This window comes from Chroicocephalus ridibundus, chromosome 17 (genome assembly GCF_963924245.1).
Source record: "Chroicocephalus ridibundus chromosome 17, bChrRid1.1, whole genome shotgun sequence".
Lineage (NCBI taxonomy): Eukaryota > Metazoa > Chordata > Aves > Charadriiformes > Laridae > Chroicocephalus > Chroicocephalus ridibundus.
In genome coordinates, this window is record NC_086300.1 from 8380061 (window position 1) to 8406052 (window position 25992).

Below are 25992 nucleotides of genomic sequence, written 5' to 3' on the forward strand. Positions count from 1 at the left end.
CAGGAAGGTGACCCTGCCCCTCTGGCCCATGTGAGACCACATCTGGAGCACTGCCTCCAGGCTGAGGTGCCTTCGTCCAAGAAGGATATTGACCTACTGAAGCAAGTCCAACAAAGGCCACCAAAGTAGATAGGGGGCGGGCAAACATGACGTGCGAGGAGAGCCTGAGAGAACTGGGCCTGACCATCTCGGAAAAGCGAAGACTCAGGGGAGACCTTCTTGCTTTCTACAATTGCTTGATCAGAGAGAAAAGAGACAAAGGACGAAGACACTGGAAGTGCTAAGTGACTGAGTAGCATCAATGGACATCACCTAGCATGGGGAGAAATCTGTAGGATTTCATATGGGAAGCTGGACCATCTGCTGTGCCAAGGCCCCGCTGCTGTGCCAGGCTGCAGCTGGCGCTGTGCAGGCTTCTTGCTGGAGGACGGGGAGAGTCCATTTCCCAGCTGGGCAAAGTGGTACCCGTGCGGAGTCCCAGAGCGCTCTGAGCTCGGGCGAGCCCCCGAGCAGCGCCGGCGCAGGGCTGAGCCCCGGGGCGGAGCTGGCGGCGGCGCAGGAGAGGAGAGGAGGCGGCGGAGAGGAGGCGGCGCGGCCGGAGCAGAGAGCCGGGGCTGGCGGGGGGCAGCGAGGCGCGGGCGGCGGAGCAGCGGGATGCGGCGGTGCCGGGGCGCAGGGCTGGCGGGGCTGGCTGTGCTGCTGCTGGGTGCGTGGGGCTGGTGACGGTGGATGGGGCCAGGGTTGTGACCGGCAGGTTCTCTGGAGAGCCCAGCACCAACTCTTCCCTCTCCTTCTTCAGCCTCTCCTTCCCCCTCCTGCGTCTGACATCTTTTGTGCCCCTTTAAAAACCCTCCGAGTCTTCCTATTCTTCTTCTCCCTATTTCTGCAACACCTCTATTGGTACAAGCCTCCTTGCATGCACGCCTGATTTTTCATGCACCCTCTCCCTCCCCTGTGCATTCAACAGTACTTATTGCCCTCAATATAGCCCTCTCTCCTTCACTCTAAGAACGCCTCTACCTCTCTACTCTTCCTCTCTTCCCTCACTGATTTTCTGACCCATCTCTCCATGCAACTACCATCCCTAACCCCTCTTCCTGCTCCCTGAGGTCCCTTTCTCTTCTTACCCTCTGCTTCCCTCATATATGTAGGCACAAGGTTGCTTTCTGCATCGTGCCATACATCCACTCATCCCCCTGTGCATTCACCTTTTATACTTCTGAATTCATCCCTCCATCCTTCACTGTAACACACTCACCTTTCCTGTCCTTCTGCCTCTCATCATTCATCCATCCATCCATGCACCTGACTTTCCTTCTGTCTCTCCATGCATCATTTGCAATTTCCCTCCCAGACTGCTCCCCTTGTTCCACACACACCAGGATCACTCTCCATCCCTGTTGATGAGCTCCCTGTCCCCAGTTGTGCCAGTCTGTCTCTGTCACACTGCCACTCTTTGTAGTGATTTCTTGGGGAAAAGAGCCATCAGAGCTGGGCGACCATTCTTGATCTTTGGCCTTTTCTTATACTTTCTCGGCAGTGGCTGTGGGCAGAGCCCAGGTGCTGCAGGAGCCGTCAGCAGAGACCACCGAGGGCACCGAAATCAACCTCACTTGCTCGCACCCCAGTATCCGAACCACGGAGTTCATCTACTGATACCGTCAGCTCCCGGGACGAGGCCCCGCTTTCCTCCTGAGCACTCTCAAAGACTCCAAAGATCTGCGGGACCCGCCGGGGCGGCTGTGGGTGTCGGCAGAGCGCCGCTCCAGCGCCCTGTGGCTCGCCCGGCCCCGGCGCGGGGACGCGGCGGTGTATTACTGCGCCCTGGGAGACACGGGGAGAGGAGCCGGGGCTGCGGCCGGGCAGGAACCGGCGCGGGCGGGGCCGGGCGTGTGTGTCGGGGCCGGGGGGACAGCCCCGCGCGGGCCCGCCAGGGGGCGCTGCCGCTCCGCCTGCCGGGGCCGCCTCGCCCCAACGGGCCACAACTGGCCCCCCGCCCCGGGCCGCTTCCCCCCGCCCCACCGGCCTCGGCCCCGGCCCCGGCAACCCCGCACTCCCAGCGGGACGCACACAGAAATCCCCCGCCACACTGCCGCCGCCGCCGGGGCAGGAATGGCGCCCGGAGCGCTGGCCGTGTCCGGCGGGGCCCGGCAAGGAGCGATGGCAGCCGCCGGCCCCGCTGGCGCCCGGCCAGGAGCAGCGCCTTTCTGCTCCGCACAGGGCGGCGGGCGGCAGAGATCCTCCTGCCCACGGGCAGCCGCCCAGCCCTCGCTCCTGCCGCACGGACCACCCACTGCTGCTGCTCCACGGGCAGGGGCTGGGGATCTCTTCCACCCCACTCATGTCGCCAGGCTCTCTTAGAACAGAAAGACCCAATTGGTACAGTGCCAACACAAGCCCTTACTTTGAAACCACAACCACAAGTGGTAACTTTGTCAATCTGCTCAGCTACACACTTACAACTTGAATCCTCCAGCTCCACACTCTGCTTCTGGGGTGCTCCTGCTGGTGTTGCACAGGCATCCTGTGGAGCCAGCAGTTCTACATCGGCACCAACTTCAGAAGGAGATACTGATTGTCACAGACACCTTCAAGTGTCTCCTGCAGTGCCTGGTGATCAGAACATAGAGCTTGGGGCACAGGATTCCCCTTAACCTCAGACTGAGAGACTTTAGTGTTGAAGGGAAGTCCAGGAGACAGGAGAGAAGCCTGAGCAGGGCACTGGCTGAAAGACACATCTGAGACTCAAGGTCAGACTCAGGATGGAGCCCCAAAAGAGATGTGCTAAGTTGCCCTATGGGGCTGAAGGTCTATGGGGAGACCTGGAAAGGGGCCTCTGGACATGGGGTCCTGGGCCCAGCCGTTCCCCAGTGAGGCCTGTGTGGCTGTAGGAGCTGAGAGAGCTGGGACAGTCCATGTTCAGAGGCTTCAGGGGCAGAAAGGAAAGGGTCAGGCCTCTTCCCTGCCTCAGCTGGGGCCTGTAGTAGCAGCCATAGTTGTATTCCAAGGGAACTCCTGGCAGGTTTGCAGTCATTGGAGAGCAGACGGCAGCCCACTGTCCTTCTGCCATGGCCTCGACTGAACAACAGGACAGTAAAGGCCTTGTGGGAGTGTGGTTGTGAATGGGGGCTGCTGTGTCAAGAACGTGCTTCCTGCAGTCCCTGCCAACTGTGCGAGAAAGGCCCTGGGTGAGAAGAGGCAGAGGAGCCCTGCTCCAGGCAGCAGACACCAGAAGACATGAAAATCAAGTAGGCCTTTTGCTTGCCTGGGTATTGAGGCTCTGGGGCTCAGGGTGGGAGAAGCGTCTGGAGGCTGTGGGTAATGTGGGTACGTGAAGGGACACAGAAGGACTGCCTGCACAACAGAGAGCTGGGTTGCCATGTCCTCCCCCTGCCAGAGTGAGGCAGTGTGTCTGTCCCTGTGCAGCTGGTTTCTGGAGCAGATGCTCTTCACAGAGATGTTTCTCTTCAGGTTCCTCCTCTATGGGCAGAGGAGAAGGGAAAGAGTGTGTGACACCTGGGTCCAGGCACTTCAGTGTGTGCCTGGTCCTCTCTCCATCCAGACAGTCCCAGGGACAGGGTGGACATGGGTGGGTGCAGGGGTGCTTTCTCCCTCTCCTGCAGAGCTGGGTGCAGGCCTGTGCAGCTGGCTAGGTGGTGGGTGTCAGGAGAAGTTCTCAAGGGATCTTTGTTCTTTAGATGGCCACTACTTAAACCATGATTCTTTTATGTCTCTAGAGGGCTGCCTTGTGGTAGAGGTCGGGGGACAGGCCCAAAGAGGCCTGGCTGGAGCAGCAGGCAGAGAGTTTTGCTCCACCCTCTGGGCTGTGGTTTGGAGGCCTCTTTGATCAGGCAGAGGTAGAAGAAGAGGTGAAGGTGCAAGCCTCGGGTCCCTCATGCTCGCAGGTCCCTGGGCACCCCATGAAGGGAGAGCGTGACATGGTCCTGATTTTCCTGTCAGCCCTGGTGGGACTGGCTGACTTTGGTGAGATGTGACTTTCAGGCTGGGGAGATTGAGGCAAGAGTTTGTGCATCTGGTGGTGGAAGGGAGGAGATGTGAATGCTGACTGCCTGGGATGCCTGGAGTGAATCCATAGGGAGATCAGGGGCTGCATATGGGTACAGCAAATAATCTGGGAGATGTCAGGAGTAATGGGCATCAAAGGAGGAACAAGACCTCACCTGAACTTTGCAGCTGCTCAGCATTCCTGAATGTGCTGCTAATACACATTAAGCCTGAAAAGGGGAAAGGTGCTGGGGAATGGACCAACGTGGCATAGAGCAGCTTCTCTGCTGTTTATATTCGATACAATGCTACCAATCTCTGTAGGGATGGCTATAAACGAGAAGCTGCAGAACAAACAGGGACAAACAGCTCATCATTTCTGAGGCTAGAAAAGTGAGATGGACAGTGGGGACAGTGAGCAAGCTGATGAAGTGGTAGATGGACAGGTCCATTGACAAGCAAAGCTGAAAGCCTTTTCTGGCTTTACAGGTCATGCCCAAAAGGACTCTGTGCTCCAGTTCCCAGCAGAAATGACCATCCAGGTGGGACACAAGGCAACGCTGCACTGCAATTTCTCCACCAGCGATTCCAATCCCTACATCTTCTGGTACCAGCAGCACCAGACCCAGTCCCTTCAGATGCTGCTACGAGTAAGCAAGTACAGAGCTCACGAGGCATCAGGGAGGTTCTCCTCCACACTGTCTGCAAAGGACTCCCAGGTGCTTCTGCGTGTACGGGACACCGAGCTCCAGGACAGCGCTGCCTATTTCTGTGCACTGAGCCCACACTGGTGCCCACAGCTGGCAGCAGTGCACAGAAACGTGGGGGTGCTCTGAGGAGCAGTTCCCTCCCTGCCACTGCTTGCATGGAGCTTTGAGCTCAGCCTGCCCAGCAGTGGCACCTGGGGCTGTGGTGAGGGTGGGCCTCTGCCTCCCCAGCCTGTGCTGCTGTGAAGCACATGCCAATGTGACTTTTACAGCTGTGTCTAGATCCAGGGTCTTTGGTGATGAATAGAACCCAAGAAACCTGACTTGGGCAGGCCCATTGGAGGCTAAACCATAAAGAAGCCAAACCAGGCTTGTAAATGCCCTCTGCTTAAAATAGCTGGTACAGTGGCGTGAGTCCTCAGGGCAAGTAACCTATCAGCTTGTGTGCTTCTTCCCTTTCCCTGTGGCTCCACTGATGGCCACAGCTGGAGAATGAAGCTTTTGGTAGGAGGCACAACTGCTTTTCTGGTTTTGCCACATGGCCATAGTAGCCCCAGAAGGGAAGAGCCCTTCCTTGCCCCATATGTAGGCATCATCAAGTGTAAAAGACCCATCAGCCAGATGCTGAACAAGATTCTCTGGTTAAACCCTTCCTGCACTCATCCACTGCCAGAGAGTGGTCCCACTCTTTTTCATGTCTCTTTTCCTTCTCAGGAAAACCACCAGTGCTCAACTGGGAGGAACCCCTATGTCCCCGAGTCCATGCTGGTTTCTCTGTCCAACAACTGGTAACCACATCCCAGTGATCTCATTTGCTCCCATAGGGAACACAATTGTTGCTCATGAAGCATCATCCACTTCACCTGAGAAAGCCTAGGCTAGATTGTAGTTGTCCTAGTGCTGCTGCAGGATGGCCTGCCTCTCCCAAGTGATGTGGGTCTGCTCTGACAGCCCTGTTGCAGGCTTTGAATGCCCCTGTTTATCTCAGAGGGCTTTAGGCAGTGTTGATGGGGAGTTGACAGCAGCCTTTGGGGTTCACACTCCTTTGTGTCTCAGGTCCCTTGGACACTTCAGGTCCTGCTTTTGATTGCTCTCTAGGGCTGCAGAGTGCTTCAACACTCCACAGACACAGTTCTCCCCCAAAAGCAAGGAATGACAAACAGTGATGGCTACTTGAGGACACACCCATGCTCAGGTTCTTTCTCCAGCCTCAGTGGGCTGTCGCAGGGATTTTCCCAAGTGCCCCTGAGAAAGAGAGCACAGCTGACAAGGGCGGGCATCAACCTGTCCTTGGCACTGGTGCCTGGGTCTGGCTGCAAGTCTAGGAGCCAAGTACCCAGGACAGGTGGACACAGCAAAATCACCTCCAGAAGCACCACTGCTTCCACAGGGGAGGCGCAGATGTTCAGTATGGATTCAGTCATCTCAATGGAGAGCTCTACACTCAGGTGAAATCAGTCCCACGCTGATCTTAAAGGTGTGTCTGCCATCTTGATGCCTCCTCCTTCTGAAGTGGTCACATGGACCCCCTTCAGTGTCCTTGTGCAGAAAGAAGAGCTTTGAGAACATGATGCCTCAAATGAAAATTGGAAGGGGGAAAAGCAAGGGCCCTTTGGAAGTGCTGACGTCCTCCCAGTGAGTGTGAGGAGAGAGTTGCTGCCCAGCCAGCCTTTCACAGTTCTGCAGTTTGGGGACTTTGCCAGTCTCATTGAAGTGTTTCCACAACAAAGCCCAAAACGGGTGGCATGATGGACTGTTAAAAACTGATGTGGAGTTTCAGATGTGGAAATGTCCTGCCACATCTAGCATGAAGCATAGTGATTTGCATATTTTTAATTAAATATTTAAAAATACCTTAAGATACAGGATTGAGGGATGGAGAGGGAGTGTAAATTTTGTTGACTGACTTCTGTTAGGAATAATGGCTATAGGTAGAGATACCAGACATTGCCAAATTTTCTGTTGAACCAGAGCATGATTCTCTGAAACAGCCCCAAGAGTGGGACATAAATCCTTCCAGAAAATGTCAAACTCAACAGAGAAATACATGCCCATTTCCTAAAGCAGTGAGCCAGCTGCTGGGAATAATTTAGGGGGCACAGGTGAATCCCTGACAAAATGAAGCCCTTGGCAAGCTGGAATTCAAACCTGTGGGAGGACTACTCTTCCAGTGTTCTGTTGGAGAGCTGCTTCTGGATGGGATTTGTTAGCCTTTCCAAGTGGTGGTCTTTAGAGCACTGGGAAGCATTCTGAGTTTACCCAGGAGGGAACAGAGGGAGGTGGGAGGATTCAAATTCAGGTGCAGCCCAACCTAAGATGGCTGTGAGGTGAGTGAGATGGGCTCAGTGGGGAACTGGTGGCTTCTCACTACCTGTGATGCCCAGGTGCAGTTACACTTTGGTGAGGACCTTCTGCAGGGTGGAAACAATGGGAGGGAGGGGACGAACCTCTTTGCTCCCAATGAGGCCCTTTGAAAAGTGTCTTCACTTGCTCTGGAAGGCCCACCACAGAGCTTGCTTCACATCTTTGTTCCTGAGTGTGTAAATGAAGGGGCTCAACAAAGGAGTTACAGCTGTGTGAAAGGTGTTCATGAGTTTGTTCAAATCCAGGGAGTTCTAGGCTGATGGCTTGACGCACAGGAACATGGTGGAGCCACACCAGATTGTGACAACACTGAGGTGGGTGGAGGAAGTGGAGAACACCTTTTTTTGACCATGGGCTGACATGTTTCTGAGCATGGAAGAGGTGATGTACAAATAGGAGAAGAGGGTGACACACACGGGAGGCCAGCAGGCCAGTTACGCAGACAAGGAAGGTCGCTAGCTCAATGGGCAGAGAGAAACAGGCACTGCCAAGCCTCAGTTCATCCTGTTTCATACACAGCAGGCAATCCATGCCTTCCAAACACCAGTTTTTCTTCTGTTGACAAGGTGGACAAGACAGCTGGTAGACTAGACAACACACACACATACACACACTTATACAGGTCTTTATGCATCCAGAGTTAGTTGAGAAGACTCTCACCCAAAGAGAAGCTGTCTACACTGTCCAGGATCACAACACAGGTGTTGGACTTGCATCTTCTGCAAGTCCTGTGTCCAAGGCATCAGTGTGGTTGAGGGGAGACTGATCTGCACTTGGTGGGAAGGGGAGATGCAGCTGAGTGAGAGTAATGTGCCCAGCTTCGGTCCTTCCACCCACACAGAAGCTTTCTGTCTGCTATCCATCTGTCCTCGAGTACCTTGGACATGGGGTTTCACCATGGGATGGGGGTGCTTGGAAAGCTAAGTATATGTGGGCTTATTGCTCGGTGAGGATGGCAACCTGGTGACAAATGACAGGGAAAAGATTGACATACTGGGTGTCTATTTCTCCTCGGCTTTTACTGGTATGGCTTCTCCTCAGGCCGACCAGATCCCTGCACATCCCCACAGACTCTATGGGAATGAAGCAGCACCCACAGTAGAAGAATAAGGAATTAAGGATCTTTTACTACCATATGGACAAACACAAGTTCATGGGATCACTTGGGATCCAAGAGTGTTCAAGGATCGGACCGGACAGCCTCTACTCAGTCCCTGGAAAGAAGATGGAGACAATACTCTCAGGAACCTTCTCTAAATGCATGAAAGGCAAGAAGGGATTTGGGAGCAGCTGACATGGCCTTACTGAGGGCAAATGATGCCTCACCAACGTCATTGCTTTCCATGAGGAGGTGACAGGCACTGTGGGAAGGGGAGGGGCACTACCTAGGGTGTACCTTGATTTCATCAAGACCTCTGACATAGCCTCACAGGTGCACACACATGCACACCCATACACACAGCAAGGCATGCACACTCACAGGCATGCATACACCTTGATATGTGTACTGTTGGGGAAATTTTATTGTACCATTTGAGGCAAATTAAACACATGCTTATGCTTAGATTTTAAAAAAAAACCAAAAAAAACCCAGAACAACCAACCAACCACCAAATGATCAATCTATTGGCCAGAGTCCTACAACCATAAGCAGTTCTACAAGGAGTCTGCAAATATATGTCAGAAGCCGATTCCTTACATACACTGGCAGCAGCACCAATCCTGTGAATGGTGCAAGGCACACCTCAGCCTGGCGATGGGTCTGTCCCCCTGTTCTGCGAAAGGGGCAAAGCGGTTTTGGCAGAAGATAAACCCCCTTGCATTCCAACACTCCTCACCGAGGTGGGAGGCTATGTGCGGCTAAGTTTAAATTCTGAGTGATGCCTAATGCAGCACTATTAGTCCAATCGCGTTTAATATTTGTTAAACTTGTTATGAATACACTAATAGTGGACTGCACCTTCAGTCTAGTCGTGCTCATGAACTAGCATGGCCACTCTCAAGTCTTTGGTCATGTTCTGTGAGAAACCGAAACAACTATCTATTTAAAAAGTGCAGTTTATTTAAACAACAGATATATATGTTTTTAGGATTGCCAGTGATAAATACACTGTCTGCAAAGCACGTGCAAATGAAAGTGTTGTTACATATACATATCGCGTGACAAAGTTATAAACGATACAGCCTGGCTATAAATGTAGGAAAGACAGTCTCTAGAGAAATTGCTAAATTTCCCAAGAAAGCACTCGGTATAATCTAAGTCTTACCCAAAGGTGTCCCTATGGAGGGGAAGAGAGGCTCAGCCCGTCAACTGATCCCGGAAGTCAGTGATGGAATTCTTCTCGATGGTGTCTTCCCTGGGTATCCCCCCTCTCTTGGACTGTTTTTATACTATTTGTTATCTTCAAGGTGGAGTTTGAGTGACTTTAGTCGTACATACTTTTATTATGATTGGTGTAAAATTCTCTCACCTCACAGTTAAAGGTATAGTTTACGAGAAATTCAGGGCGCAGACTCAAGGAGGAGTGGTCGCACCTTGGAGGTAGGTAGCCTTCAGGATGGAGGTGTGTTTTGGTATTATAATGACATTATAATGAGCAAAGTTCGCACAAAGGACAGGATTTCATTAAAATTTGACAAAATGTTGGCTCCGAGTATTGAGCGGGCAGCTAATTGGCAGCTTATCTGTTTCATGCTATCATCCCATTCCCATATCTGCTATACATCATAAAGTAAAGCCGCGGAATAATTGCATCCCGCCCCATGCCTCATGTAACTTCACAAGCATCCTTATCAGGGGACCACAGATGTTGTATTCTTCATGCCAGCTGCAGCTGTTTTCTACCCCAGAAGCCTCTTAATTTTATACTTTTCCTTAATGTGTGAACAATGCTGTACTTTTGTATTTTTAGGCAATTTAGTAATTATTCTACACCCCCAGCACCAGCTCTGCTGCCCAAAGGTGGCCATTCAGCATTCCCAGTCCAGGGTTGCTACAAGACAATGCTGCAGCTGTTTCTCATCACCAAGGGAAACTGCTCTCCCTTCCAGAGAGTCCTTCTGTCTCTGCATTCCTGCTGCCAGCCACTTTATCCCCTGCTGCATTTGGGCCTTTGTGCCCTCTCTAGCAGATCATTCCTTGGTCACAAATTACCACTGCTGAGCAGTTACAAGTTGAATTTCCCCTTCAGTGCACACACAAACTCACACACATGAGCACAACCACACACGTCAGCTGACACACACCCAAAGAGCAACTCGTTCCTGTGCAGTTATAAGGAGGTGTGTGCACACACATTTCCAAAGGAGCCCATGTCCACAGCAACATGCATGGCCACTCCCCCCACCAACAGGTACACACAGATATTCACACACACACATGCTTATAGGTATGCATGCTCCTGCACGCATGCATTTGCATACAGATTACATTCATGCTTCTCTACACAGATGTACACACACCTAAGCACACATCTGCACACACCTACGCCCACACAATTACGTATATGCAGAGCAGTCACACACATTCATGCTCTCCTGCATGAAGGCACGTGTGTCTGCTATAACCACACTCATGGACACAACTGCCCAAACAAACACAAACACACAGAACATTTGTGCACACTCATATTTGCATGTGTATTACACATGTGTGTGCGAATGCAGACATGAGCACAGCCAGAGGAACATATACTTGAGCACAATCATGCACACACTCCACGGAGAAGCAGGACCCCTGACAACAGCTCTCAGCCCCTCGAGAGGACTCCAGGCAAGTCCTTCAGACCCTACAGGTAAGGAACGAACGAGTCACTGGCCAGCCCCATCACCTTTAGTGAGCTCAAGGGTTTGGCAGGGGTTCAGTCAGCTTCTTTCTCACTGTAAGAGAAGCCACAGCAGAGTCGAAGCTGTCATGTCGTTCCAACGATTGAGCCTCTCCACGTCTCAGGTCTGCATGTGAAGGATAAGATAAAAACTAGAGAACATCCCCATTGCTGCAGCCCAACAAAGAATTCCCACATTACAATCAAAAAAAAAAATAATCCTGCAGTGTTGGAAGCTCCTGCCTGGCCTTGTTGATCTGCTCAAGGGTCTGGGCCCAGCCTCTGCCCTTGCAAAGGGAGCAGTGCCACAGTAACACACTTATGTGGCAGCAGAAGGGTATGTCTCTGGGACAAGGCAGACTCCCCTCAGGCTACAGACACTGAGGCTGGGACATCAGAAGTGATGGAGTAGTGAACCTGTCTCCAGACTCACTTGAAGGGAAATACCCTCTCTTCAAAAGGCAGAGAAAGGCAGAAGCAACATCCATTTGCAGAGCAGATGAGAACATGGTTTGGCTACCCTGGGAATGTTCATGCATTCTTTTGATATTTTCCCCAGTTTTAATAGCTGTGCTGGCCTTTTTTCCTCTTGTGTTTTGCATGCAGGTGCAGGGGGTGTCATTGCCTGTAGCGAGAGGGTGCTGCCTGCAGAACATAAGGGTTCATTCCCACTCATGCCAATCCCTGGCCCCATTCCTGTCCCCATGCTGAAGAGGGGGTGCCCCTTCCCCGGGCTTGTTTGCAGGGAAGGGGGGATGCCACCATGTTCACCCCCACCCCATCCCTGCACCATTTGCTGCCCACACCCCTTTGTGCTGCTGCACCTGCATCTCACACAGGGCCGCTGCTTCAGCTCCAAACATCCCCACGTCCACTTCAAGCATGGTACAATCAGCCAAGCACAGCACCAATTTCCCTTTTCTTTGCGCTACCCCATGTTTCTTGAAACACGTTACCACTTCTGGTGGGCTGGGACATTCAGCAAATTCCTCATCAATTTTCCAATTCACCAGGAAAACCACCTGGGCCAAGTGTCTTGTGATGGCCCCCCATGACTGTGTGTGGGGCCAGCCAGGCATTCGGTCTGTCTCTTCTTCACTATCCTTTCTCTGCAGAGGCATTTCCCACTGGGACCTGCCGACTACACCAAATATTTTGCTGCTCATTTGTTTTGATTTGCAGAATAAAGTCAATCAGACTCTGAAAAGTATCCTTTAAAATGCCAGTTCTTAAACTAAGACTATGAAGAAAGAGAAGGCAGTATAGAGGATCCTATGTCCTTCAGATGCTAGGAGCCCTATGTGCTGCCGAAAAGGCACCTCTAATCAGGGCACAGCATGCCGTGCAGGTCCTGCCCATGAAAGGGTTACCCCATTCCAGTCCATCAAGTTTTAGAGGATTTTCATAAAAGAAAACAGCTCTATTCATCATTTCTGCTTTCAAACAGAAACAATGTTCACACGAGAACCTCATACCGTATACGGCAAGGACATGCAGGTAGTGCAATCACTGGCACCGAGCAGGAGCTGCCTACAGGCTCATCGGTTACAATCGAGTGGCTGAGTTTATCCTCTGGCCAAGGGATTTGTGCAGCACAAGACGGCTGTGAAGGCCAAGCTCTGCCTGTAGCACAGCACAGCAGAGGCCAGGGCTTTCTCAGGTTACATGGGTCACTAACTCCTTGATGTACAGTGATCTTTGGGTTAGGGTGACAGGACCCTGCCAGTTGTTTACTTCATGTGAAGATATACCAACTCTTGAACCTGCTCAGAGCAGCTTTCCCATCCTTCTTCCTTAGGGTGTAAACCAAGAGGTTGAGCAGGAGAGTAAGAACGATGTAAAGGAGAGCCACTGCTCTGCCTAGTGACCCTTTGAAGGGACCTCCCATGTAGGTGGAGACACACGGGCCATAGAAACAGACCACGGCAGTTAAATGGGAAGCACGGGTTGAGAGAGCTCAGTGCCTGCCTTCTGCAAAGCAGAACCCCAGCGTGATTAAAATCACTGTGAAAAAAGAGCAACCTCTGTCAACAGTGCCCTTAGTTTGAAGTGTAAAACCCGCATGGATCCTGTGCCCTTTTCCTACCTTTACAAGATCTCTTCACTTACCCAGCCAAATTAGAGTTCACGACAAGAGCCAGTAGCAGGGCTCTGGCAGTGCTTTGGCCAAAGGGCTTCCTCATCTGTCAGAAGAAACACCATCTCTCCCTCTTTTATAAGGACAAGTGCAGACGGTATCATCATTGTGAAGAATTACTTAGCTCCAGTTAATCCAGCCTCAATGAATTCAGCAGCACGGGTGACATTTCCCAGCTACTCCTGCCAATGCCTACCGTCCATGGCTCCTGGATTGGGCCGTGGAGGGGAGAGGAAGGTGGAGTAGCAGCTATGGGCCATCCCAAGGGCTGTTCCCTGCTTTATCACTCCTGCCATTTGCAGAGCAACTCATCTTCTCGAGGCCCACACTGACTGCCTGACAGGCAGCAAATTTCCAGCCATAGCAAGAGGAACGCCCTTCTCCAAGAGCTCTTGGGGTTGCTGACACCTCAGGGCCTCCTGCCTTCCTGGGGCATTTGCGGGCAGAGACATCAGACTGATGGTCACTGTCAGCAGAGCAGCTCAGGCTATCTTCCTCTGCTTCAAGGTTTGCTGCCCAAAAATAGGAGCCACTGCAGGCTGTCCCAATCTCCCACTCCTCTGCAAATGGTGACAGGTCTCCTTGTGCCCTCACCCCTTTCCACCCCAGAGCAACACCCTTCTCCTTTGGTAGCTTGGAGAATGTCCACAGAGGGAAGGACACCATGGAGGCCAGGCTTGAATGCAGCAGAACTTTAATGAGTCCAAAGAGGGAAACAAAGTCACTCCAGGTGGGGGCCGCGAGTTCATGGAGCCCTGGCAGCCACGGAAACTCTGCGGTCCTTAACCACAGAGAAGTTCTTGCACGATGTCTGTCTGCCTGCCCCATAGAGGAAGAGGAGACAGAAGGTACCCACCAGGCTGGCATTAGTGGGACCATGCTGCAAAGGGGAACCAAAGCAAATAAAGAAAATGGAGAGAAAAGCAAAGCTCTTCAGCTACACCGAAAACACATCCTAAATCTTGATCCCTTGCCCAGCATCATGTTCTGCGTTGCTCGAGGTGTCTTCCTGGGGCTTTCCCAGCACCTTTATCAGAGGAGGCACCTTCTGCCACAGTAGCGGCTGGAAATGCCAGAGAGGTCACAGCACCCAGAGGTGATGGGCACTCCATCACAGCTGAGGATGCTGCCAACAGCAGCGGAGGTGGAGGATCCCACAACGGTGTTCTGTGGGAAGGAGCTGAGGATGGGGCCAGGCAGGGTCACCACCACAGCAGGAGGCTCAATGACGACGGTGGAGTTCTGGCACTGCCTGACACAGGGCTCATTGCAGCTGTTGGCCAGTGGGGTGGGGCCACAGGGCCGGCAGGGCAGGCACTGGTTGTAGCAGGACATGTCTCGAGTGTGGATATGCACCTGGGAGAAGATCAGGGAGGAAGAGAGCATAAGGGTGGGTGAGGAGCAGCCTGTTAGAAAAAGAGCCACGACCACTTCTGGGTGGGGAGCTGGAATCTTGGCCAGGAGACACACAGATTTCATCACCCTATATTGAGCAGCCTGGCCTGGAGTGACTCTCTCCTAGTCTGTAGACCAAAAGCCCCTCTGCCACATCCCAGCCTCTCTCTACCCTTCTCCACACTTCCCTCTAGCATGACAAGAACATGCAAACCACAAGAAAAGAGAGAGCTGAGATCAGCTAAGAGGTCCATTGAGGAGAGATCTCAATTTGGAAGAGAAGGAGAAGGAACTGCAGACTCACCTGGTTTCCAAGGAGAAGGAGGCCAGAGAAGTGGATGAGAGAGCAGGGACTTGGGCTGGCTTTTATACCTGCCCTTCATTGCCGCAGCACCAGAGGCACCCTTTGCAGAGGTAACAATTTTTGCACAAGCTCATCTTGAATGCAAACCATCACAGCTAATGATATGGGCTGTGCTTTGGTTTCAACACTGCTGCCTTTTCATTTCCAGGTTTGTTCCATGCCCATTCCCCAGTGAAGGTTTCCTGTGATCACTGGGATGGAAGGCCCCAGGATTTCCAGGGCAGGAATGCAGCAGCGCGGGTGGAAGAGTCAGCTCAAGTGCTGTGTGGTTCCAGGGCAGGAAAGACACGTCAGCTTGGGTCACCTGTTGGGGCTGTTTGAATTGTTGTTCTCAGGAAGAATCTTCAGCCATCCTCAGCTGGCAGCCCATGGGCTCCTGTGCAGGAGGACCTGCCATGTCCTTCTCTTTCCCTCGCTCCTCAGCTCACCCTGGTGGTCACTTGATGTTGCTTCCCCAGATGTTGCACTGCCAGATTATGATCCCTTCCTGCCTACCACTGCTCCTTTCCCAGGGGTCCTCAGCATGGTTCACGGTGTGCCTATGTGTGTTCTTGTGTTGTGTGTAACTGTAAATAACCAGGTTTTTGTGACTATATACGGGAGCACAAACTTGTGCATGATTCTATGCCAGTGTGCCTGAGCCTCTGTGTATCTCTCCTTGTGTGTCACACATCAAGAGGGCATGTGCTGGTTATGGCAGGGATACTGTCCACTGCCCTGTCCATGAGCAACAGAGAGCTGCAGGTTCGCAGGGTCAGACGGAGCCCGAGTGCAGCGGAGTGGTGATGGCACCAGCCTGCTGGAGATGTGTGGTGGGAAACTGGTACGCGTGCGCTGAGCGCCCTGAGCGCTCTGAGCCCGGGCGAGCCCCCGAGCGACACCGGCGAAGGGCTGAGCCCCGGGGCGGAGCTGGCGGCGGCGCAGGAGAGGAGAGGAGGCGGCGGAGAGGAGGCGGCGCGGCCGGAGCGGAGAGCCGGGGCTGGCGGGGGGCAGCGAGGCGCGAGCGGCGGGATGCGGCGGGATGCGGCGGTGCCGGGGCGCAGGGCTGGCAGGGCTGGCCGCGCTGCTGCTGGGTGCGTGGGGCTGGCGGCGGTGGATGGGGCCAGGGCTGTGCCCGGTGGGTTCCCCGGGGAGCCCAGCGCCAACTCTTCCCTCTCCTTCTTCAGCCTGTCTTTCCCGCTCCTGTCTCTGCCATCTTTTGTGCCCCTTTTTTGCCCCTCTCCTATTTTCATGCACCCTTTCCTTCCCCTGTGCATTCCGCAGTCCTAATTGGCCTCAATATAGCCCTCTCTCCTTCAGTGTAACAAGCCCTCTCCCTGTCTACTCTTCCACTCTTCCCTCACTGATTTTCTGACCCATCTCTCCATGCAACTACCATCCCTAACCCCTCTTCCTGCTCCCTGAGGTCCCTTTCTCTTCTTACCCTCTGCTTCCTTCATACATGAAGGCACAAGGTTGCTTTCTGCATCGTGCCATACATCCACTCATCCCCCTGTGCATTCACCTTTTATACTTCTGAATTCATCCCTCCATCCTTCACTGTAACACACTCACCTTTCCTGTCCTTCTGCCTCTCATCATTCATCCATCCATCCATGCACCTGACTTTCCTTCTGTCTCTCCATGCATCCTTTGCAATTTCCCTCCCAGACTGTTCCCCTTGTTCCACACAGGCCTGGATCACACTCCATCCCTGTTGATAAGCTCCCTGTCCCCAGTTGAGCCAGTCTGTCTCTGTCACACTGCCACTCTTTGTAGTGATTTCTTGGGGAAAAGAGCCATCAGAGCTGGGCGACCATTCTTGATTTTTGGCCTTTCCTTCTCTTTCTCGGCAGTGGCTGTGGGCAGAGCCCAGGTGCTGCAGGAGCCGTCGGCAGAGACCACCGAGGGCACTGAAATCAACATCACTTGCCCGCACCCCAGTATCCGAACCACGGAGTTCATCCACTGGTACCGTCAGCTCCCGGGACGAGGCCCCGCTTTCCTCCTGAGCACTCTCAAAGACTCCAAAGATCTGCGGGACCCGCCGGGGCGGCTGTGGGTGTCGGCAGAGCGCCGCTCCAGCGCCCTGTGGCTCGCCCGGCCCCGGCGCGGGGACGCGGCGGTGTATTACTGCGCCCTGGGAGACACGGGGAGAGGAGCCGGGGCTGCGGCCGGGCAGGAACCGGCGCGGGCGGGGCCGGGCGTGTGTGTCGGGGCCGAGGGGACCGTCCCGGACGGGCCCGCCAGGGGGCGCTGCCGCTCCGCCTGCCGGGGCCGCCTCGCCCCAACGGGCCACAACTGGCCCCCCGCCCCGGACCGCTTCCCTCGCCCCACCGGCCACGGCAGCGGCAACCCCGCACTCCCAGCGGGACGCACACAGAAATCCCCCGCCACACTGCCGCCGCCGCCGGGGCAGGAATGGTGCCGGGAGCGCTGGCCGTGTCCGGCGGGGCCCGGCAAGGAGCGATGGCAGCCGCCGGCCCCGCTGGCGCCCGGCCGGGAGCAGCGCCTTTCTGCTCCGCACAGGGCGGCGGGCGGCAGAGATCCTCCTGCCCACGGGCAGCCGCCCAGCCCTCGCTCCTGCCGCACGGACCGCCCACTGCTGACATGGAACATACAGGGCCTCTTCTCGGCCTCTTGACTTTCCCCACGAGGATGCCGAGGGAACCCTGAGCAGCTGCTTTCCTCTGCTCTGCAACCACGGGGACTCCAGGGTGCAGTTGCCAATGCCAAATGGTCCTCAGAAAAGGACAGCCAGAAAGGGTTTCTCATTTTGTTACTCTGTAAAAGCTCAGATATACAATGGAAAACTGAGTCCTCCATCTACAGAATTTCCCAGAGCTTTCAAAATGTTCCTGCTAGCCTTACAAAGTCGTTGCATGTGTTCAGGAGTTGAAGCTCCCCAGCGGCAGGAGAAGGGCATGTCGAGGTCAGAGGCACCTTCAAGCGCTTCCCACAGGGGCTCAGTGGTGAGACCACGAGCTTGTTTGACAGGATTCAGCACCTTTGGATTTGAGGCCCAGGTGACAGGGCAAAATGCTTGGCCTGGACACACTGAGCACAGCCTCAAGGCATGCCAGGTTCCTCCTTGAGGAGTGAGTCAGAAAGGGTTTTTGCTGAGTTGCCCTCAGGGGCTGGAGGTCTGAGGGGAGTGAGAGCTGGCAGGAGGCCTCTGGCAAGAGACTGTGGGCTCCAGCCAGTCCCCGGGGAACCCTGTGTGGCTCGAATAGCTGACAGAGATGGTCAAACCCATGGGCAGAGGCTTCCAAGGCACAGAGGGAAGGATCAGCCCTGCTCCCTGTTCCAGCTGGACTTGAGAAATGTGTTTCCAGGCAACTCTTGGCAGGTGACAAACAAGGTAGAGCAAGAGGCATGGCCAGGTCAGTACACGCATCATGGTCACATGGGATTGGCCCCTCTCACCTCTTTCTCCATCTGTCTTCCCATGCTTGCTCCTGGCCAAATTGCCTTGATCCTTCCCTTTCACTGTCTCTGCTGCTTCTCTTAAGCATCCCGTGTCATGCACAATCCAGAATTCATCCACAAGGCATTTTATTGCCTTGTAGGCAAAAACACCCCTGAGTTTAGAAGATGATCCTCTTTTCTCACCCTTCTGGAGGGAGTCATCCCCAGGCAAAGAAGTAACCAGAATACCTGAAGGGATGGGGAATGATGTCTGTGATGAAGATGATTGTGCCAGATGTCTTCAGCACACCTGATGTCTCAGGTGGCGTGCCTGACTCTGGGTGGGATATTTGTAGGAGATGCTGTTTCCAGGGGTGTTTATTTCCCTTGAAGGGCCTCATCCATGGCCTGGGAAGAAGGCCAATAATATGCCTATGGGGACAGGGAGACAGGCACCCGTTTCCTGTTGCGTTTTGGCTGCTCCTGGTTCTACCTCCTTTCAGCTAATGCCAAGGGAAAATGAGCGCATTGCGGGCTACAAAAGAGCCTGTCTCCAACCCCATGAGAGGTGGGTGCAGGCCCCTGTCTCCAGCTGGTCACTGGAAGGCAGGAGAAGTTCACCACGGACACTCCTCCCGTGTTTGGGGCAGTTTGTCTGGTTGTGATCTCCAGAAGGAGCAAAAAGCAGGAAAACAGCCTGCAGCCTCCTGTTGCCCGACAGCAGACTGTTTGATAAGACAAGAAGGTAAAGGGGGTAGGACGGGTGAGGTTATGTCCCTCCAGATGCTGTGAATCCTGAGTTATGGAACATGAGGCGGAGATCAAGGTGGGCCTAGGCAAACAGTGCAAATTCTGCCCATGCCGAGATTCATTTTAGGCATTGTCATCTCTGGAGTTTTCATGGCATTCCCTTACAAATAAACCACTCCCACTTTCTGCTGTTCAGCAAAAGAAAGCACAGCATTTCACTTCTAGATCTAGGCGAGGATGTGTTTCACAGAATCACGGAATTTCAGAGTTGGAAGGGACCTCTAGATATCATCTAGTCCAACTCCCCTGCTAAAGCAGGATTGCCTAGAGCACATTACTCAGAACTGCATCCAGGCGGGTCTTGGAAGTCTCCAGAGGAGGGGACTCCACAACCTCCCTGGGCAGCCTGTTCCAGTGCTCTGTCACCCTCACCGTAAAGAAGTTTTTTCTCATATTTGATCAGAACTTCCTATGTTCCAGCTTGTGCCCATTACCCCTCGTCCTGTTATTGGGAACCCCTGAAAAGAGTCTGGCACCATCCTCCTTCAACCCACCCTTTAGACACTTGTAAACATTCATAAGGTCTCCCCGCAGCCTTCTCTTCTCCAGGCTAAAGAGTCCCAGCTCTCTCAGCCTTTCCTCAGAAGGGAGATGCTCCAATCCCTCACTCATCTTTGTTGCCCTATGCTGGACTCTCTCCAGTAGTTCCCTGTCTCTCTTGTACTGGGGAGCCCAGAACTGGACGCATTATCCCAGTTCTGGCCTCACCAGTGCAGAGGAGAGGGGGAGAATGACCTCCCTTGACCTGCTGGCCGCGCTCTTCCCTGTGGAGCCCAGAGGAGCCCAGAACTCTGTTGGCCTTCTTGGCAGCAAGGGCACATTGCTTGCTCATGGATAATTTACTGTCTACCAAGACCCCCAGATCCTTTTCTCCAGAACTGCTTTCCGGCAGGTCCACCCCTAACCTATATTGGTGCCTGACATTCTTCCTCCCCAGGTGCAGGACCCTACACTTGTCCTTGTTGAACCTCATTACGTTCTTCTCTGCCCAGCTCTCCAGCCTGTCTAGGTCACACTGGATGGCAGCACGGCTATCTATCTGGGGTGTCAGTCACCCCAACAAGTTTGGTATCATCAGTGAACTTGCTGAGGATACACTCTGTCCCCTCCTCCAGGTCGTTGATGAATATGTTAAACAATACTGGTCCAAGTATTGACCCCGGGGGATGTCGGAGGACGTCGGAGTGGGAGACGGACCCGGAGTAACGATGGAATCTCAATATGAGTATGATCGTTCTCCCTTTATTCAAGTTTTCACAGAGTAGATATAGACAGGCAATAAGAGCACGCGCTAGCGGCAGCTATACGATTGGCTTACAGTCTCTGTTCACGCACTGTCCATGCAGTTCATTCACAGATCAGATTGGTTACAAGAATTCACATAGTAAATTACTTAGTCATTAGCACAACATGTTTTCTACCTTCTCAGTTCCCGTTTTTCCCATGTACTAATTCCATCTTCTACCACCTGTTTTGCTCTTAATCTAATCTCTCATAGTAGGGAGGCTGGCTCACGTGACCATTTTGTCTCAGACACATTCCTACAATCCCCCCTTTTTCTTCTTGAGCCAGCCAGACCTTATGCATGGCATTTTCTATCATGTCAGTCACTTTGCGGAGAACACACGAGGCTACCATAATCAATAATAATATAACCAACAGTAGCATGAGGCCTTGCTTTAGTAAGTCTGATAACCATCCCGTTATACCCCATGAGTTTGACCAATCATCGAAACCATTTTTGACCGCTTTTAATTTGGACATGTTATCCTTGTTGTGACGCTCTTAGCAGGTTATATACTAAACACAATTAAAAACAGAATCAAAAAGAACCCTGCTAAGGCAATAAATACCCAGATTCCTAAATTTAGCCCAGAAATCCAATTTCTTTGGATTTACCCACGAGAAATCCTTTTGTAATATTTCAAATACATTGCGGTTGCTGACAGCACGAGCGACCCTGGAAAAACAATCGTGGTAACATTTCGATCATCATAGTTACTGGTTTTGAAAAGGTATGTGGCAAAAATACCCACTCTAACGCAGTCAGGCTCTTTGCGAGTGCATCATCCCACTGTCCTGTCAGGGCATAAAGTTGAAATTCTTGTAGGAAGGTGTTCAATGCGTCTTGCAGCAGTAGTAGACTATATCTTATCTTGCAACATGCTGTAATGCCTTCGGAGCTGTTGGGGTTAATGAACATAGAACTTATGGGGGGGGGTGGGGGCAGACACAGTGCTTCAGGGCATCCCCTGTACCTTCAAAGTGTGCTCATGTCTCTCTCCCCCTCTCTGACCCGAGACAGCCCCCTTATATCCTGCACTGGATTGAGTGGAGAAGTACAGGCTAGAGTCGCTGCATGCATGGCCAGTGCACGCAGCGAGTCCCACCAGACTCTCCTGCGCTGGATCGAGTAGAAAAGTACAGGCTAGAGTCGCTGCACACGTGGCCAGCGTACACAGCGAGTCTCACCAAATTCATGATCCAGCTTTGCTGACAGCAGCTGTCTGATACGTGACTACATTGTTGTAATCCCTTCTTGTTATCTTCTTCTGTGAAGGTCAGGTTCTCATGGATACACACATAGTTTTTAGAGCAACATATTCTACAACTCATACAAAGGTATGATGCAAAGCGGCATTTACAGCTGATCATATAATGCTTATTAAACACGGCAAACAGCATACTAAACATAACAGACAAATTCCTTCCACACAGGCGATGAGTACAATTTGCTTCAACCAACCCCACCCCCGAGTCCATCCAGCAAAGAGATTCCACCCCGTGGTCTCCACAAGTTGCTGGTTCGGTCGGTGCAGTTCCTGCAACTGGGCATGGATGGATTTGGAGTGGTCACTTAGATTCACACAATACAGTCCTTTAAAATCTTGACAACCATGTCTGTGAGCTGAAAGCAAAAAATCAGTAGCAGTTCTGTTTTGCAACATCGCATATCGAATACTATCTACATCTAGCAATAACTCAGAAATAGCGGTACTAGTAGCATTGTTAAACTTATCCTTGGCAGCAAGAGAGTCCTTGTTATCACGAATCCTTGGCAGCAAAAGAGTCCTTGTTAGCTAGAGAGCATGCGGACTCCCTGTTCTTGCTGGTACTGTGCTTTGATCTTCTTCCACAACAGGCCAAGATTCTCAAGCAGCTAGATAAGGTGTCTGTGAGTCCATTACAGGCTTATGTCATCCAAATGTTTTTCTTGCAAGCACCCGAGAATGAATAACAATTGGTGTGATATATGTGTTTTCCAGCACCCAGGTGCGAGTCCCTTGAGTGTATTTACAATCCTCCTCGCCGATCTTCCGTTGCTTTCCCATATTCCACCCCCTTGCTCAAGAGACCGCTTCTGCTGGGGTTCATTTTAGTCTCGCAGGGTATAACACAGAGCAATCTACTAAGGCATGCAATAACATAGACACATATAGGAAAAAACCAAAACCATATCTCTATGGTACTGCTTTGAATCAGGTGTCCTATTTCTCTTTTTCTGATGCTTTCTCGTAATGCGTATGGCATACTTTTGTGCTAATGTGGCCCATTTCCCATCTAATTGTTCCTGTTTGGTTTCTTTTTTTTTTTTTTTTCTTTTTTTTTTTTTTCCCCCATCACTTACGACTGACATAAAAGTCTGCCTTTGCAACAAGAGCTCAGTTTCTCATTTTTCCTTAAGTTTCTCATTTTCCTACAGAGTATCCTATAGACTTTGTCTCAACTCCTTTTCCCAGTCAACCATGACCTTATAGACAAACAACAAACAACCAGCGATACGCCCTGCACGGGCGAGCCGTTCCCGAGAGTGTAAACGTGTCGGCTCGTGAAAACTCCTCCGATATTTCAGGACTTCCATCGGTTCTACAGCCCATCCTGGTGTATCTACCTGGGGTGCGCTCGCCTTACGTCTGAACATTGTGTATACACAAGCTTCTTCACTTGACGGAGTGTCAGCCCTAGGTGCATACGAGAACAGTACCACACCGGGCAGAACGCCTGCTCCAGTGGAGTCACCTAACGACACTGCACACAACAAAAAGCAAACAGTAGCACACACGCTGATCAGCAGGTATAAGGGGGCGCCCACACACACTTACACAGCAGACATACAAAAACAGCACTTTTATCTCAGGGGGACGACTGGGGAGGGGAGGGGGCGAGGCGGGCGGGCAATGTCAGGAGCAAACAGCTCCGGCTCTGTCCTTCTCTGCTGACATTCTGCCTCCTCCATCGGCCTCAGATGGAGCAGAGGGGATCAGCAGGGTTCGTCCCAGACCTTCGGACCTGGCCTGTTCAATCCCCCTCCCGTGGGTTCTAATGCTGCAAAAGCCCCGGCTGCTGTGGCTCGCTCCGCGTTCATATCTTGTAAGGTCGATAACACCAACCACCATGTCGTCGCTAACGGTGATGCCTCTTTGTCTCCTTTACTTATCACTTCCCACAGTTTATTCCCAACAGCCTCCCGTATTTCTGGTTTGAAAGCTGTCTGGGGCTCTGGTGCGAATCCGTTCTCTCTGCACCAGGTTAACAACCTTCGGAGCATACGCTCATCGTGTTTCAGCCCTCTCTTAGAGAGGATATGCAGGAGAAGTCTTAATATAGCCCCTTCTTCTTTTGTTACTTGTTGTCCCATCTCCTGCCCTGGCTTAATCAGTTTGAGCAACAGTTTCGCTGGTGTTTCAATCCCTCTCTTAGAGAGGATCCCAGCGAGTAGCGTGGCCGCAGCTTCTGTTTCCATAGCTGCGCCTGGGAGGTGAGGAGCGACCTCACGCCGTTGTCTGCTCCCGCTGATGCGCCCAAGCAGCACGTCTCCCAGCCGAAGTTTCCCACTCCCCTCCTCTAACTGCTTACCGCAGTCTCGGAGAACTCAGTCGCGCTGAACCATCCTCTGCTACCAGATGTCGGAGGACGTCGGAGTGGGAGACGGACCCGGAGTAACGATGGAATCTCAATATGAGTATGATCGTTCTCCCTTTATTCAAGTTTTCACAGAGTAGATATAGACAGGCAATAAGAGCACGCGCTAGCGGCAGCTATACGATTGGCTTACAGTCTCTGTTCACGCACTGTCCATGCAGTTCATTCACAGATCAGATTGGTTACAAGAATTCACATAGTAAATTACTTAGTCATTAGCACAACATGTTTTCTACCTTCTCAGTTCCCGTTTTTCCCATGTACTAATTCCATCTTCTACCACCTGTTTTGCTCTTAATCTAATCTCTCATAGTAGGGAGGCTGGCTCACGTGACCATTTTGTCTCAGACACATTCCTACAGGGGGACACCACTGGTTATGGGCCTCCAACTCAACCCTGCTCCATTAATCGCAACCCTCTGGGTCCTGTTACACAGCCAGCTCTCAGTCCACCTCACTGTCCCCTCATCTAGTCTACACTTCCTCGGTTTCCTAAGGAGGGTGTTACGAGAGACAGTGTCAAAAGCCTTGCTGAAGTCAAGGTAGATGACACCTGCTGCTCTCCCCTCATCCAGCCAACCAGTTATAACATCGTAGATGGCTATGAGATTGGTCAAGCATGATTTACCCTTGGTAAATCCATGTTGGCCACTTCCAATAACTTCCTGCTCCTGAACGTGCTTGGATATGACATCCAGAACGAGTCGCTCCATTACCTTCCCAGGGACGGAGGTGAGACTAATCGGTCTGTAGTTCCCTGAGTCCTCCTTCTTGCCCTTTTTGAAGACTGGAGTGATATTGGCCTTCCTCTGGTCCTCAGGCACCTCTCCTGTTCTCCATGACCTTTCAAAGATGATGGAGAGTGGCCAAGCAATGCCATGTGCCAGCTCTCTCAGCACTCGCGGGTGCATCTCGTCAGGGCCCACCGACATGGATGTCCAGTTTGGCCAAGTGGTCTCTAACCTGATTTTCCCCTACTGGGGAAAACTCCTCCTCTCTCCAGACCTTCCCCCTTGCCTCCAGGGCCTGGGATTCATGAGGGACAGCTTTAGCAGTGAAGACTCAAGCAAAGGCGGCATTCAGTAGCTCTGCCTTCTCTGTGTCTTCCACCCCTAGGGCGCCCACCTCATTCGTTAGTGGGCCTACATTTTCCCTAGTCTTCCTTTTTCTATTGATATACTGAAAGAACCTCTTCCTGTTATCTTTAACTGCGGTGGCCAAGACGAGTTCTGCTTGAGCTTTGGCCCTTCTAATTTTCGCCCTGCGTGGCTTATCTACATCTCGGCATTTTTCTTAAGTAGACAACCCCCTTGTCCAAAGATCATAAACTTTCCTTTTTTTCTTGTGTCGTGGTTTGGCCTCAGACGGCAACAAAGAACCACGTACCTCTCGCTCGAGTCTTCCCAATACAGGAAGAATCAGAAGAAAAAGGCAAGACTCTTGGGTTGAGACAAAGGCAGTTTAACAGAACAGCAAAGGGAACAAGCAAACACCAACAATAACACGGATAGAGGAATATACAAACACAATGACGGAACCCCTGCTCCCAGCCGCTCACCAACCAGACCCTGGACACACCAGCCCGATCCAAGCAGCAAATTCCTGCCCCCTCCCCCAGCAGCTCAGGGTGGGCATGGCTCACATGGCATGGAATACCAGGAAAAATTAACCCTATCCCTGCCGGAACCAGGACATCCTGAGGTCCAGCCAAAGCTCTCTATTTAGCCAGCCTGGTCTACTTCCCTGTCTGGTCATTTTTTGGGGCTTGGGGATGGCCTTCTCCTGTGCTTTTAAGAGTTCCTCTTTGAAGTAAGACCAGCCTTCCCGGGCACTTTTGCCCTTCAGGACTGTCCCCCAAGGCACACTCTCAGCCATGCTCCTAAGCAGGCCTAAGTCCGCCCTTCGGAAATCTAAGGTGGCAGTTCTGCTGGCTCCCCGCCTTGCTTCACCGAGAACTGAAAATTCTATCATTTCATGATCACTCTGCCCAGGATGACCTCCAATCTTTACATCCCCTATGAGACCTTCTCTGTTAACAAGCAGCAGGTCCAGTGGGGCACTTTCCCTAGTCAGCTC

At 52.3% G+C, this 25992-nt stretch overlaps 1 protein-coding gene, 1 pseudogene and 2 gene segments (V, D, J or C); 3 read left to right on the forward strand and 1 right to left on the reverse strand.

The window, feature by feature from the left end:
• The first annotated feature begins 654 nt into the window (after positions 1-654).
• LOC134524730 (T cell receptor alpha variable 4-like) lies at positions 655-2628 on the forward strand (annotated as a pseudogene).
• Positions 2629-3938: 1310 nt separating this feature from the next.
• LOC134524731 (T cell receptor alpha variable 38-2/delta variable 8-like) lies at positions 3939-4841 on the forward strand. The segment is given in 2 exon segments: positions 3939-3984; positions 4495-4841. Coding segments are annotated over 2 exon segments (393 nt in total).
• Positions 4842-14069: 9228 nt separating this feature from the next.
• On the reverse strand, positions 14070-14372 carry LOC134524733 (feather keratin Cos2-3-like). Its single transcript, XM_063354906.1, has one exon. The coding sequence runs from the start codon at positions 14370-14372 to the stop codon at positions 14070-14072; it is 303 nt and encodes a 100-aa protein (XP_063210976.1).
• A 1445-nt stretch (positions 14373-15817) lies between these two features.
• LOC134524734 (T cell receptor alpha variable 4-like) lies at positions 15818-25053 on the forward strand. The segment is given in 3 exon segments: positions 15818-15869; positions 16632-16912; positions 25033-25053. Coding segments are annotated over 3 exon segments (354 nt in total).
• Positions 25054-25992: the final 939 nt, after the last annotated feature.